Below are 16,156 nucleotides of genomic sequence, written 5' to 3'. Positions count from 1 at the left end.
TTTATTCTGTGCTTATTTATCAGCAACAAGATGTGTTTCCCATTTATGATCATCAGGAACTCTAGATGCTTTCAACATACTCAAATAAACTCACAGTTGTTTGAATGTCTCTGCTGCATTAAATTACTTAACATAGGTAATAGAGGTCAGTGTAGAGATACTTTATAAATAAATGTCTACTGATAGTTAGGATGAGCAATGGTAACAAGTTTTCCATATTACTTCTGATATATAAATTTTCTAACTCCGGTTTAACCAAAAAAACACTGTTCTCATTTCTAAATACCCTCCACTAACAATAGAAAAATATCAGCTGGCAGGACTTCACCACACATCATGATAGATATATATATATATATATATATATATATATATATATATATATATATATATATATATATATATATATATATATACATATATATATATATATACATACATACACATACATACATACATACACACACACACACACACACACTAAATGTTAATCTAAATTGAAATGCCAGAAAACACACAGGGTCAGGAGTCTTGCACCACCCATCTTTCCCCTCATGCTTCTAGATTTCCATCTCTCTCCTTGAGCAGCTACCAAAGGACCCAAGCCTAAATTTAAAAAAAGGGAATAATTTATGCCACTAGCCATATGGACCAGAATAATGCAAAGATACAGCAAATATATAAACAGGAATATATTGCACATAATAAAATCATATTCTTCAAATAGTAATATTTTTATAATAAAAAACACAGAAAAACTTAATCTCTTCATAAGGAACAGTCCAACTGTTTTAAATGAGATTAAGTGTTTTTCTTTCTTCAAACTGTTTGTCCACTGCCAGTGAAAGGGCTTGGAGAAATCTTTCAATGGTAACTGTAGGAGACTTAGAAGAAAGGTTAATAAATAAAACAAAATCATTAAGTTGATTCTAATTTAAAAAAACAAAAACAAAAAAAGAATTTCAAATGTCATTTGAAAGTGTTAATTTCATACGTTGCTAGGTTTGCATTCATTATTATAGAATTGAAAGAAATGTCTTTTTCAAACTATAAGCATAAAATATATGAAAAGTCTCTTAACTTACATCCTCTAATATCAACTGACAGACCTTTGAAACATACAATACAATCCAAAGAGGGAAAAAAAAAGGAATAATGACCTAAATAAGCACTCCAGGTACATATAAGTAGTGAATTAATACATATCATTTTTATTGGTATGCATTAAAAATGGTACGTATAGATATACCACACAGATAAAAAAGCGAAATATAAAAAAAAAAGATTGTAGTGTTGAAAAGTATAGAATTTAAAAATAAGTTGACCCTGTGGTGGAGCCGATCAGAGTTTATAATATTTCCAAGAGGAAAATCACTGATATAAGATCTCTTGTGGGAATATACAGTATGAATTAGTCCATAAGTATCAAGATAGAGTGGCAGAGATTGAACATATTCTGCCTAGTAACAGCGTGTTACTTATACAACCCTCAATATTTAGTGTTGTGTACAGTATAAGCTATAGATGGCAATATTTGCCTAGTATTTTCCCACATATAGAGATTCTATCGGATTACCATATATCTTAACAGGTATTAGAGATTCATAGAACACAAGCCCTATCTAATGTATCAAGAGGTTGCCAAGTGTCTAATGGCTAATTTACATTAATATGCACCTACTTAGGCTAATGAGTAGTAGCTCTAAGAGTAACTAGGTAACTCGTGTTTAATAGGTAATCTTTATACCATCGATCTCCTAATCAAAGCCCTAGGTCGCTAATAGTCTGTTCCCATATAGTATTTCATTGATCTGCTATGCTGGGATGGCGAGTATGATAGCGCTAGTGGAGTGTTTATGGAGGAATCTGAGTTAAACACGTTCTGCCTAGTGACAGCGTGTCTCAATATTTAGTATTGTATATAGTATAAACTGTAGATGGCAGTATTTGCCTAATATGTTCCCCACATGTAGAGATTTTATCAGATTACCATATATCTTAACAAAATGTTAAAGAGTCATAAGGCACGAGCCCTATTTAATATATCAAGAGGTTGCCAAGTGTTTAATGGCTAATTTGCATATGTATACACCTACTGAGGCTAATGAATAGTAGCTCTAAGAGTAACTAGGTAACTCGTGTTTAATAGGTAATCTCTATACCATCGGTCTCCTCATCAAAGCGCTAAGTCGCTAGTAATATGTTCCCATATAGTGTTTCATTGATCTGTTGTACTGGGATGGCGAATATAGTAGCGCTGATGGAATATTTATAGAGGAATCTGAGTATCAGTTTGTTAGTCTGTATTAGCGGCAGAACGCCGCGGTCGGCTCCACCTACTTCCGGGTCTGACGTCACTCGACATGACGTCACCCCGACGTACGTTTCGCTATTGCTTAATCATGGAATTACTGGGCTACTGAGTATGAATGGCTTTTATGCTACTGAGAACCAATCAGTTTCATTTGTGGATTACATCACTCCTAACGGAAGTCTGTTGTAATAATACGTGGCATTATGTATTGGGATTCTATTCAGGACAATTAAGTAAGTTTAAAACATCATTATATCCGGTTGTCAATTTAGTACAACATACATATAGTTGTCTATATTGTGATTAGTTTAAGTTGTTTAAAATAGAGCAAAATATATTGTAATTGTTATACAATTAAGGACCACTGATATGTATTTATTCCTGTGTCGGCATAGATTACTTATCACCCAAATCATGTATAGGTTATATATCAAGGGTTATCTGAATATTTATTAAGCATTTATTAAGACATTGGTCTGATGGTGAGAGTGAAATGTGATAAAATATATCAATTTTTTATTTATTTATTTTTATTAATTTTATATTTTTTTATTTTATTTAGTTTATATTATTTTCTATTTTTTAGTGATTATTTATTTTTTATTATTTTTTATTTTATATTTTTTATATTTATTTTCTTTTCTTATATATTATATATTTTTTATTATTAGTGCAAAATAGCATGACCCACTAAATTGTATGGATATTGCCAGGTGAATTAAGGACCAATGCTGTTGGTCAAGTGAAAAAAATATAAAAGCAAAAATAAATATAAAAAGTAAGAGGTGATATTTGATGTGTATTGGGTCTGTGATGTAAAAAAAATACAATTATGTGATTAAATCATTCATCAGGTTCGATTAACCATAGGTGCATTGTCTATATGCTTGTCCAGATTGCCTTCTAGTGTTCCTTCACAAAAAGGTCCAATATGTGATGTATAACAAAGATATTATGTAATGTGCAAAATTAATGGTATCAAAGTAAATATAGGCCAAACCTAAATTGTACTGAATTATTAATACAGGCATCATGAAATTGAAATCAACCATTGGTGTGTTACGAATCATTTACACTATTCGGTAAGTATATTGTTGGTGTTATAATTTCACAGTATATTCTGAGAACAAAATTCAGAATCCATTGTGCAGTAAAAGTATTGCCTCATAGGATTCGGATACAGAGACATTGCCCATTCCTACAGAAAGCTAGTGTAGCTGGCATTCTCATTAAGACCAAATGGCATTATAGAATTCAATAAGAATATCCATCGGCTTTCCCTCTGTAGGAGCTTCTTGGTAACAACGTCCTTCCTATTTCTGCTCTTAAAACTACGAGCAATTCACCCCCTCTTTGTAGAACTCAATAATGGCAACGTTTAACCTCAGAGCAGATCTCAGTAAGAGGTGTGATAAGTGGAAAGATAACCTTGGATCCATCTTCCCTGACCAAGATATATCCAATACCAGTCCTAATAATGATCCCTGGTTGGAAGATCTAAATCAATTAAAAACATTAATGCACAAACAAAGTAAAATATGGTGGAATATAACCACTACCGAAAATTATATAAAACAAATGATTACTCCACGAGGCCTGAGACCTAAGATATTTCCAACATACGAGTTAGCCACTAAGGAACTAAAGTCAGAATGGGAAATGGCTCTCCTTAAATGTTCCAAGGAACTGATGCTAATTATTCTAAAGCATGACAATCTTTTATTAGAGTCATACTCACGAGACATTGAACAACTTAGTCTCAAATTGAAAGAATATGAAACTACAGACTCATTTCAGAAGACATACAAAAGATACAAACAGGATTTAGATCAACTTGAGGACAATCTTATTGAAAAGAAAAAATCTAAATTCAATCGCGATCAAAGAGATTATGCGAATGGCCGCATCTTTAAATGGAAACACCATCCTACCGTAAAAACAGGACGAAATACATCTACTAGTCCTGAATCGTCAGAATTAGAATCCTCAGACAACGATAATGACAATTCTTTCAACAGGAGTAGAACTCTTTCTAGAACTAGGAGAAACGCCAACAAAAATACTTTTTTAGGGGAAACTCAGAGATCCCTAGGGGAGGACACCGGTGGAACAAACGCATTAGGAGGGGACACAAGAAATCTACGCGACCGCTCACGAGTTCCCTGGAGGGGCAAATATCAATACAACAGAAAATACAGGGGCAAATAAATGATTCCTTACAGATAATCAATTTATCAGACAGAATTTTAAACTATTCCCACACAAGATTACTGAGCTATGGTTTGACGTTCTCACCAGTGAATAATTTTGACCGTTTTAGATGGGAAAAAGACCTTCACCTTTTTACAAGGAAATTACGCCTGAACAAATTCTTTAATAACAATGAGCCCACTAATCTACAAGAAATCACAAGAAATACCACATCTGCTCTTGCGGATACCAGAGAAGGTTTCGATAGACTCCTCATCATCCCTATATCCATCCCAGAAGGAACGGATATTAGCATAAATCCATTAACACCAATAAGGAATGTGAATCTGGAGGAGGAAGACAACACAGCTCTATCTATTTTAGAACATCTCTTAGAGGAACAAACCGATAGGGTAACTACACCCAACCCAATCCCTAGACCTACGTGTAAAAAAAGATCCATTTTCTGCCCCCATGATAATATCAGTCCACAAATAAAAGTTTTTGAGAATATGGTATCACGTGATCTAGACACCCTAAAACTCAAATCCATGAAGAACAAAAATAGAAAATGGGATAATTTGAGAAGAGATGAAAGACGAGCCATTCAAGAAATTCAATCTTGGCAAGATGTGGTCATTAAATCATCCGATAAGGGTGGAAATGTAGTGATCTGGCCTATTACCATGTATAAGGAAGAAATGCAGAAACAACTAGGAGATAAACAATGCTATAAATTACTTTTTTCTAATCCTTTAAATGATTTCAAATCTATATATGATTGAATGATCAAAAGAGCTTTAGATAGTGGAACAATCTTGAAATCAGAATTTGAATTTTTAAGCATTGATAATCCCAAAATACCAACAATATACCTACTGCCTAAAATTCATAAAAATGCCATGAAACCACCCGGAAGACCTATTCTTTCAGGTATAGGAGGCTTGACCGAACAAGCAAGCATTTTTATCGATTTACATTTGCGCGACTATGTCACTTCCTTACCTTCTTATGTAAGGGACACTACAGACATTCTCAAACTTCTAGATGATGTCATTTTGGAACAAGATGTTTTTTCTCATCACAATGGATGTAGAGTCACTGTATACCAGTATCCAACACGAAGTGGGTATTGATGCTGTCAAGTTTTTCCTACAGGCCAATGACAACCCTACATTTAGTCTCTTCTTGATTGAACTTCTTGAATTCATACTGAAGAGAAATTTATTCGTCTTTGATAATAGATTTTACCTCCAGGTACAAGGGACAGCAATGGGGCGGCTTGTGCCCCCAATTTTGCCAATCTCTACTTGGGCAGATGGGAGAGAGAGACCGTCTTTTGTGATCAACTTAATAGATATACCGATAATATAACTGTTTGGATGCGCTACATTGACGACATCCTTATTATGTGGAACGGTAAGCAAGAAATGTTTGTAGAGTTCGTAGAAACTCTCAATAACAACCCCAACAACTTACGCTTAACATATGAAATACACCAGAAACATGTCAATTTCTTAGATCTGACGATCAGGAAAATGCCAGATGGCAGAATTGCTACCGACTTATTCCGCAAGAAAACAGCAACCAACAGTATATTACATAGCGAAAGCTCTCATTTCCCACCTGTTATAAACAACATTCCCAAGGGAGAATTCCTGAGATTAAAACGCAATTGTTCCATCCCCTCTGATTTCAAGCAAAGATCTGTAGAATTAAGTACGAGACTTGTACAACGAGGCTACAGTAAGAGACTCATTAAAAGAGCTTTCAACCAAGCTAATACTGAAGATAGGAGCAAACTGATGTATGGCAAGACTAAATCCAAGAATGATAAGAAAATCAGAATTGTAGGGAATTTTTGCCATGAATGGAAGGAGATACAAAACATTGTACAACAACATTGGCCTATTCTCCTATCAGATATAGATCTATCTAAGAACCTGGGACCAAGACCTGATTTTAGCTGGCGTAGATCACCTAATTTAGGTGACAAGTTTGTGAGAAGCCACTTTTCAATGGGTACCCCAATTCCATCAGTTAAAGGATCCCATAAATGTGGTCACTGTAAGGCATGTCCTTATATGGAAAAAACCAGGGACATCTCTGATAGATATGGGAGGCAACATCAAATTGAACAGTTTATTAACTGTACTACCAAATGTGTGATATATGCCCTCAAATGTCCTTGTAATTTGATCTACATAGGCATGACTAGTAGAATGCTTAAAAATAGACTATTAGAACACATTGGCTCAATCAGGAATGCACCCACAGATAAAGATAAATTTAAACAACTGACATCAGTGGCACGACATTTCCTTCACAAGCATGGAGGAAATCCTCAAAATATGAAGGCCTTTGGGATTGAACAAATTAAGATGGGTATCAGAGGGGGCGATGTTACCAAGCAGCTCCTACAGAGGGAAAGCCGATGAATATTCTTATTGAATTCTATAATGCCATTTGGTCTAAATGAGAATACCAGCTACACTAGCTTTCTGTAGGAATGGGCAATGCCAATGTCTCTGTATCCGAATCCTATGAGGCAATACTTTTACTGCACAATGGATTCTGAATTTTGTTCTCAGAATATACTGTGAAATTATAACACCAACAATATACTTACCGAATAGTGTAAATGATTCGTAACACACCAATGGCCGATTTTAATTTCATGATGCCTGTATTAATAATTCAGTACAATTTAGGTTTGGCCTATATTTACTTTGATACCAGCAATTTTGCACATTACATAATATCTTGGTTATACATCACATATTGGACCTTTTTGTGAAGGAACACTAGAAGGCAATATGGACAAGCATATAGACAATGCACATATGGTCAATCGAACCTGATGAATGATTTAATCACATAATTGTATTTTTTTTACATCACAGACCCAATACACATCAAATATCACCTCTTACTTTTTATATTTATTTTTGCTTTTATATTTTTTTCACTTGACCAACAGCATTGGTCCTTAATTCACCTGGCAATATCCATACAATTTAGTGGGTCATGCTATTTTGCACTAATAATAAAAAATATATAATATATAAGAAAAGAAAATAAATATAAAAAATATAAAATAAAAAATAATAAAAAATAAATAATCACTAAAAAATAGAAAATAATATAAACTAAATAAAATAAAAAAATATAAAATTAATAAAAATAAAAATAAATAAATAAAAAATTGATATATTTTATCACATTTCACTCTCACCATCAGACCAATGTCTTAATAAATGCTTAATAAATATTCAGATAACCCTTGATATATAACCTATACATGATTTGGGTGATAAGTAATCTATGCCGACACAGGAATAAATACATATCAGTGGTCCTTAATTGTATAACAATTACAATATATTTTGCTCTATTTTAAACAACTTAAACTAATCACAATATAGACAACTATATGTATGTTGTACTAAATTAACAACCGGATATAATGATGTTTTAAACTTACTTAATTGTCCTGAATAGAATCCCAATACATAATGCCACGTATTATTACAACAGACTTCCGTTAGGAGTGATGTAATCCACAAATGAAACTGATTGGTTCTCAGTAGCATAAAAGCCATTCATACTCAGTAGCCCAGTAATTCCATGATTAAGCAATAGCGAAACGTACGTCGGGGTGACGTCACGTCGAGTGACGTCAGACCCGGAAGTAGGTGGAGCCGACCGCGGCGTTCTGCCGCTAATACAGACTAACAAACTCATACTCAGATTCCTCTATAAATATTCCATCAGCGCTACTATATTCGCCATCCTAGCATAGCAGATCAATGAAATACTATATGGGAACAGACTATTAACGACCTAGCGCTTTGATTAGGAGATCGATGGTATAAAGATTACCTATTAAACACGAGTTACCTAGTTACTCTTAGAGCTACTACTCATTAGCCTAAGTAGGTGCATATTAATGTAAATTAGCCATTAGACACTTGGCAACCTCTTGATACATTAGATAGGGCTTGTGTTCTATGAATCTCTAATACCTGTTAAGATATATGGTAATCCGATAGAATCTCTATATGTGGGAAAATACTAGGCAAATATTGCCATCTATAGCTTATACTGTACACAACACTAAATATTGAGGGTTGTATAAGTAACACGCTGTTACTAGGCAGAATATGTTCAATCTCTGCCACTCTATCTTGATACTTATGGACTAATTCATACTGTATATTCCCACAAGAGATCTTATATCAGTGATTTTCCTCTTGGAAATATTATAAACTCTGATCGGCTCCACCACAGGGTCAACTTATTTTTAAATTCTATACTTTTCAACACTACAATCTTTTTTTTTTATATTTCGCTTTTTTATCTGTGTGGTATATCTATACGTACCATTTTTAATGCATACCAATAAAAATGATATGTATTAATTCACTACTTATATGTACCTGGAGTGCTTATTTAGGTCATTATTCTTTTTTTTCCTTCTTTGGATTGTATTGTATGTTCATATACATGACCTTAGCACCCCCCCACACAATAGTATATCTATTAGTGAGGTAGGGTACTATCCTGTGCGGAGCGGTTTCCCCATTACCCTTTCCCCATTTCTCTCCATGATATTAGACCTTTGAAACAATCTGGTGTTGAATGCTCCAGACAAATGTTTACAGTATAAGGAGGGAGGGCGGGATTCAGTTCTCCAATGTGTTGGGGAGTGCATTCGGAACAGTTGTGCAACAAAATAAGCGATGTTCAGGTACCATAGCACCCGGAAATGGGCGCAGCTGGACATCACTGTGATGTTCAGCAACTCCTCGTGGGGTTTGGATTTCCCCATCTAGGATGTATTGTTACTTTAGAATACATAAGTGTTTTGTTATAGGAATGTAAAGTTTATGATCACCTAATTAAACTTGAAAACTGTTTTATTGAAGCTCAAGTTTAATGTTACTCTATCAGATGTAATATCTGTTGTATTAGATGAGACATGGCCAGCAGATCTCGCTTCTAGTTTGATACACCTAAGACTAGCAAAAGGTGGTTGCCTTCTAATATAATTTTGTTTAAAATACAATGAATGATTAAAATATAAGATAAAACAGTTTGTGAAACGATGTGTACAACAGTCCCTATACCTTAACTGAGAAATATTAAGCATTAAATACTTACTTGTATGAAGAGTGCATGTGCTAGAAAGGGAAGTTTCCTAAGAGCTCTACCACTGAGACCTTCACTTTTCCTGCACAAAAAAGTAGAAAAGTTTGTAAAATAATTTTGAACAATAATTTGATTAATGCTGGTTTCCAGTGAATGACTGCAAAGTGTTTAAATGGCACCCAAGCTCAACTACGTCATCAGAGTTAAAAGCAAACCTGCCACCCACTAAACTCTTAACTTTAATAACCCACACACTTTGAATATGGCAGTTCGTCTTAAAATGCATTAGACAAGTCATGACCACATCCCTTCCTAAAACACCAATTACAGTTGCATCACTGCACAATCCATTGGCCTGTGTTCAGAGTTTTTATGGAAGCTTCTCTCTACACATTCCTTGTTTGCACCTATTATTTATCAATACACACAAATTTTCATATTGCCTCATTACTTTTTACCCAATCCATTACTATCCTACTGTAAAATGTCACATAGTGGGTTGGCAGGCTGTTTAAGTTTAAACTGGATAAAATACAATGCCTTTAAGTGAATTTGTATTCCAAAATTGCAGCAGTCAAGGGGGTAAGACAGGTGATATTTTTGAGTGGTTATTCATATACTTATTTTAGATCTCACTCGCTTTTAATAAGGATGCTGGCAGTGAGAATAAAGGGTTAGAAACAGAAGATGACCACAGTGTTTCCTATAACTTATAAGTTTTTCATGTAGGATTATTAGCTGCAAGATTTTATAAAAGAATAAATGAAAGTACGCTTTGCTAGCCTCTGCTCTGTAATTGGCCACAAGTGCAAGATAAGAATATTGCAATAAGCGTTCAGACAACTGGTATAGTATAATAGCTGGTTATATCCTATGCAAAATATACTTAAGACATTTGCAGAAGAAAACTTCATTATGACAGTAAGAAAATATACACTTACCTAGAAATATTGTTTAACAATAAACTAAGTTTGGATACATTGTTTTCCACATAGCCAATCATCTCCAAATCTCTTAAAGTCAGCAGCTGCTGTCTGGGATATATTATCTGACACTAAATGAAACAGAATGAGGAACACTTGTATTATGCAAAATGCTCCATGTTATTCTTTATCTTTAGTAAAATATCTGTATACTACATAATATTGTCATTCTTATTGGAGCAGCAGGAATTACAGAGATGTTTACCTTCATAAGTTCTTCTATGCAAGAAATATAAATATTGAAAATGGCAGCAGAAGATGGTGGCCCAATGTATTGCTTTATATCTGCTCTGTCAACAAAAGCCATATCGATTTTCTCAGTAATGTTTGACGTGGTCAAGATAACTACATTTGGGTACCTAAATAAAAACACAAAATATACATGTATTAAGCATAATATTGTTTCAGTAGCACAGTCTAATCTGTTGCAGGTGATAAGTAAACAATATTGTTCGATTTTTAAAAATACTAAAGCTAGAAAATTGCAACTCAAATCTTGTCTGTCCTGTTTTGTTTGTAGCACCAGTTCTGGATGCAAATAGGAAACCCAGGGTTTCCCCTCGTACCCTCTGCATGTACCAAGTCAGAGCAATCGACTCAGTGCTAGTCCTCCCCTTCTCTACACAGAGGATGTGTTGTACTCAAACAGTACCTTCAGTTTTCAAGCATTATTGCTGGGAAGGAAATATCAAGGTTGTCCTCCACAGGTTCTGCTCTCTATGGAGTGGGTAATATGGATGGATACAGAAGCAGATGTACTGATTAAGTGACCACCTGGGTGCAAGCAGAAGCTTAAGTGCCCCCCCACCATCCAGAAACATTCCCAAGTTATTTTGTGACAGAAACTGTGTCACTAGGAACAGGACTGAAGGCAATCATCATGGGCCTAATCAAGTGGAATTGTGTTTGGGAGTGGGACATTTGTAGCGTGTCCGTAAGAGGGGAAATCTGCCCATGACTTTCCTGTCAATAAACCTTTGCTTTCCTATACTTTTTTAAATTACATCAACTTTCACTTTAGGTTATCAAAAAATAACTACTATCATGGGATCTGTCACAGTGTAAGCTACAGACAATACTATTGCCGGTACAGATGTTACTAGTTTTACTATAGAGTGAAAAGTGGCAATCCATTGATACAGAGATTGTAACTTCAGCTTTACTATACAGAGGCATTAATTCCAACAATTAAGGTTCCCTTTTACAAAAGAGGTGATTAGAAACACCCAGGGCTGCCAAGAGGAATTCAGGGCCCCGGTAAAACAACTTTATGGGGCCCCCCTTATAGTCAAGCACACTAAAAAAAATTGCACCAACGCATAGTGGGTGTGGTCATACAACTGGGGGAGTGGCAAGCAGGTCAAAATCACTAGGCCCTGAAGTCCAAGCACTCCTGACTTTCAGGACATCTAGCACCACAGTGTAGTATATAAAGAATGCAGTGTGTACAGAAAGAGTTCACAGTCTTGGCCTGCACCTTACATTGGGCAGAACACTCACCAAAAATTGGAATTGTCCAACTAGAATCACAACATTTCACACTCTCTCCTACCCGTTGGTGTCACTTTCACCACCTGTGGCTGCAGGTTTCTTTAGTTGCGGCTTGTCTGGATCCTTGAATTCTGGGAGCCCTATTTGGAATTATCTAAATGTACCCATTTTATTTTCCAAACAGCCCAGCGTTAAATCAATACCACCCACGATTAATAATTAGGCCTTCCTCCAGCTCCAACAATAAAATAATAGTATTCCCATTTAATAAATAAACCTATTTCCCTCCCTACAAACAGCCCTAGCAATAAATGAATAGTATTTACATTTCAGAAATATACCTATTTCCCGCAACCATCACTGCCATTAAATAATTCATAGTCACATTTAATAAAGAGACCTCATTCTAGCCAAACTCACCCCCACATTCAATAGCCCCCAAACCACCCCATCTTAAATTAATAGTCCCCACTATTACATTGCCTCACCATCAACCTCACCATCAAAATAGCACCCATTAATTAGCCACCACCTACCTCACACACACTACATTGCCAAATGCTCCCTGTGCCATCACACACACATTATTGTGCCCCTTCATCATCACCACACTATGCCCCCTTATGATCACACTGCGCCCTCCATGCTGCTTTTCCCAACTTAACCTGGCCCCCCTTTATCACCCTGTGCCATGCTGCTTTTGACCCTCTTCATACTCTGCATTCTGTCCCCCCCATCACTCCGTGCAATGCTGCTACCCCATCTTCTTCATCACCACACTGTGCCTCTCTCTCTCACCTCCCCTCTTCTTCATCACAAACTGTGCCTCTCTCTCTCACCTCCCCTCTTCTTCATCACAAACTGCCTTTCTTTCTCCCCCACCCCTATTCTTCATCGCCAAACTGTGCCTTTCTCTCCCCCCCCCCTCCCTGCTCATCACGCTGTGCCTTTCCTCCGTTCCTTTACTGACCTTTCTCCTGTGTGGCGCTCCTCACTGAATGTCGGGCATGAAGCATAACTTCACTCCCTACATTCAGTGCAAACGGAGGAGGGAAAGACGCCGGCGCCGCAGTCATGTCAGTATTTGTATACTCACATGATCGCAGTGCCGGTGATTACCCGCCCCCGCGCAAAAAAAAAAAAAAGAAGCAACAAACAGATTAAAAAAATACAGTTAACAAAAGGAAAAAAGGATTTCAAGCACCACCCTCCTTTTAATGCTTCCAGTCTGTTATTCTAACTTAATCAGCATGACACACTGATCTTCAGCCTTGTCCCCGTCAACACTCTCACCTGTGTTAACGAGTGTCAGCTGGTCCTTTTGTGGCAAGGCTGAAATACAGCCGGAAATGTTTTTGGAAAGTTCATTGTCATAGCAAAGAGGGACTTTAAAATGAATTGCAGTTCATCTAATGACATTCTGCAGTATATGCAAATTGCCATCATAAAAACTGAGGCAGCAGACTTTGTGAAAAATAATATTTGTGTCATTCTCAAAACTTTTGTCCATGACTGTACATATTAAAATTGGTATTAAAAATTGTATCCATTCTTAATTAGTATACGCTTAATTTTTAATTGCGGGAGCTATTATGTTTTTCCCTAAACAATGTTTTACAAAGTACATGTATGCCCCCTGATCCTCCTTCCACCTGATATAGAACATGTAATATCTCTGTCATATATTGGGGACAAATCAAGGAGTAATTCATTATTAAATGTAAATAATAAAGTGATCACTCAGGGTACAGAATTGAATTTTGCTTTAGCATTCGTAAGCGCATCCTTGAGCCTACTCCTTGAGCAAGACCTAATTTGAGAGGCTGAAACATGTTGGAAATAGGGTTACTGGATCAGGAATTCATGAGGCCCCCATCTTTACCAAACCAACAACTAGTGAAGTGGATCCCAGGGACAGTGATTACAAGCTGTTTTTCCCACTTATATCTGGTAGGGACCCTCATGATCCTATGGTCCAGTTTTTATGTACTGTCTTTTAAATTTTTTTTTATGTACTATTGCAATAAATACCTTTGTAGTTTAACGGTATCACGCTAGATCCGTTTTTTCCTTTTTATATTCCTTATGGAACATGTTTATCTGAGAGAAAGATCCTGACCATCCAAATGGAAGATTTTAAAGAACTTTAAACCCAGGTCTGTTATTTCTTTCCATCTTGTAAGTGTAATCACATAAGAAATTGGGTGAAGACACCATATGATACCTACTTCTAAATAATTAAGGCACATTTATATCTTGTATCTGGTGAGTGGATTCACATAAGGAGGAAGGATTGAAGTTCACCACACATTCACCCTATAACGTCATCCATTGTTACTGTATTACACTATGTTGTGTTTTTGTATTTTTCATGCCACGTCATCACATACTGGAGGAAAGCTCTGAATGAAAAGATTCCTACACCTCCAAATTTAAGTATTTTCTCAATCTTATTACCACTTGTATATGTTGTTTAAGGAGATAGGATTGTTATTTTTGCCTATGTGATCACAGCCACAGCGCTGAAACATTCCTACATTTACCTATTTATTCTTAAGCGCACCTGTCTTGATGGGGTGATAATATTTTCGAGCACTCTTTATGGCAAATGCATAACTTATTACAACTACTTTTTACCATTATAATTTCAACACAAGAAAAAAAACCCAAAATGATATTTTAATATTTGGATGTGTTAAGAAGAGAGAATTTTAAAAACAGAAGATGGTTGTCTGTGGCTGGAAGTTCCCTATTTCTCTGTAACTAAAAGCCCTACGTGGTAGAATGAGTCAGATGCTCCTTTGCCCACGAGTCTATCTTATGGTAGAAATAAGCTCCAAAATAACTTCTTTGTCAATAAACACGTTTCATATTTTAATCATTGAACACAAAATCTTACCTTTTTATCTGATCTATTTGTGTCAGAACAGCATTCACTACACGAATAGCATCAGAAGGTTCAGTACCTGCTCTAGACGCACTTCGTGCTGCTGTAAGGCTTTCAACCTGAGTGAAAACAATGTAATTAGTTGCAATGTTGCAAAACTAATTTTGTTTATTATTGTTGTAATCTCAACAGTACCTTTCTTCAGGGGCTTCTGTAAATAACAATTTGGGCCTTCCAAAATTTAGTTTTGGTGGGAGAATTGCAGTTCATTTTTGGACATGTAGACCTTTGCAACTTTTTGTCAGTAATAAATTGACTGTGCCACAAGAGGATTTTTACTCACCGTAAAATCAATTTCTCTTACTACACTGGGGGACACTGCGTTACCTTGGGTATAGTAGGTGGGACTGAAGTTGGGCACTTATAAACTTGCTTGTTTCCCTGACTCCTCCCCCACTATGCCCTCCTCTGTAGCTGACTTCAGTTTTGTATAACCAAACCAGGAAGAGAGAAAAAGCAATTCAGAAAGCAACACCAAAGATAGCACTACTTTCTGAGCAAGGGAGGGCGCGCAGTGTCCCCCAGTGTAGTAAGAGAAACTGATTTTACGGTGAGTAAAAATCCGCTTTTCTCTGTCCTACCACTGGGGGACACTGCGTTACCTTGGGGAGCTACCAAAGCTGTGTCCAAGGGCGGGAATGCTCTGGAACGGCTGTGCGCAATGTTTTGTGTTCAAAACCCTGCATTTGTGAATGCAAAGGCGTGCAACAAAGAAACAATATGCAGCAGAAACAGACGCTGCCACTCTGTACAACTGCGCCATTGAATGACGCTTTTGTGGCGTACAAAAAGCTGCAACCCTCCTGGAAAGTGCACTGTAAAAGTCACTGGAACCAGCAGAGGGGTACAGACAGAATGTTGGTCATGATGCAGTGGCAAGAGACCACCTACACCCTGTCCCCCCTACGCTCTTTAGCGTTAGAGAGGCTAAATGGGCATTAAATTCCTAACAGGAACTGTGCGAACAAGAGCACAAACTATCTCCCGTCGGAGAAACGTTACACAAAAAGAAGAGGCACAAGATTGATGAACTACAATCTCTGTGTCAGTGGAATGCAGGCACTAATTGTCATAACCAAT

The 16,156-nt window shown here is 36.3% G+C and overlaps 1 protein-coding gene across 1 annotated transcript in view; it reads right to left on the bottom strand.

Annotated features, from left to right (window-relative positions):
* Positions 1 to 677: 677 nt before the first annotated feature.
* Positions 678 to 16,156, bottom strand: part of TRIP13 (thyroid hormone receptor interactor 13) — a 53,033-nt gene continuing 37,554 nt past the window's right edge. Inside the window, exons 10-14 of the mRNA XM_075212691.1 lie at positions 15,029 to 15,135; positions 10,844 to 10,997; positions 10,597 to 10,709; positions 9,668 to 9,737; positions 678 to 884 (exon numbers count right to left, since the gene is read on the bottom strand). Coding sequence (XP_075068792.1) covers positions 792 to 884; positions 9,668 to 9,737; positions 10,597 to 10,709; positions 10,844 to 10,997; positions 15,029 to 15,135 — 537 coding nt within the window. The 3' untranslated portion in view covers positions 678 to 791. The remainder of the gene's footprint in view (positions 885 to 9,667; positions 9,738 to 10,596; positions 10,710 to 10,843; positions 10,998 to 15,028; positions 15,136 to 16,156) is intronic.

This window comes from Mixophyes fleayi, chromosome 5, assembly GCF_038048845.1.
Source record: "Mixophyes fleayi isolate aMixFle1 chromosome 5, aMixFle1.hap1, whole genome shotgun sequence".
NCBI classification, from domain to species: domain Eukaryota; kingdom Metazoa; phylum Chordata; class Amphibia; order Anura; family Limnodynastidae; genus Mixophyes; species Mixophyes fleayi.
Note: the sequence above shows the minus strand (reverse complement) of the source record. Positions and strands in the feature narration are given on the sequence as shown.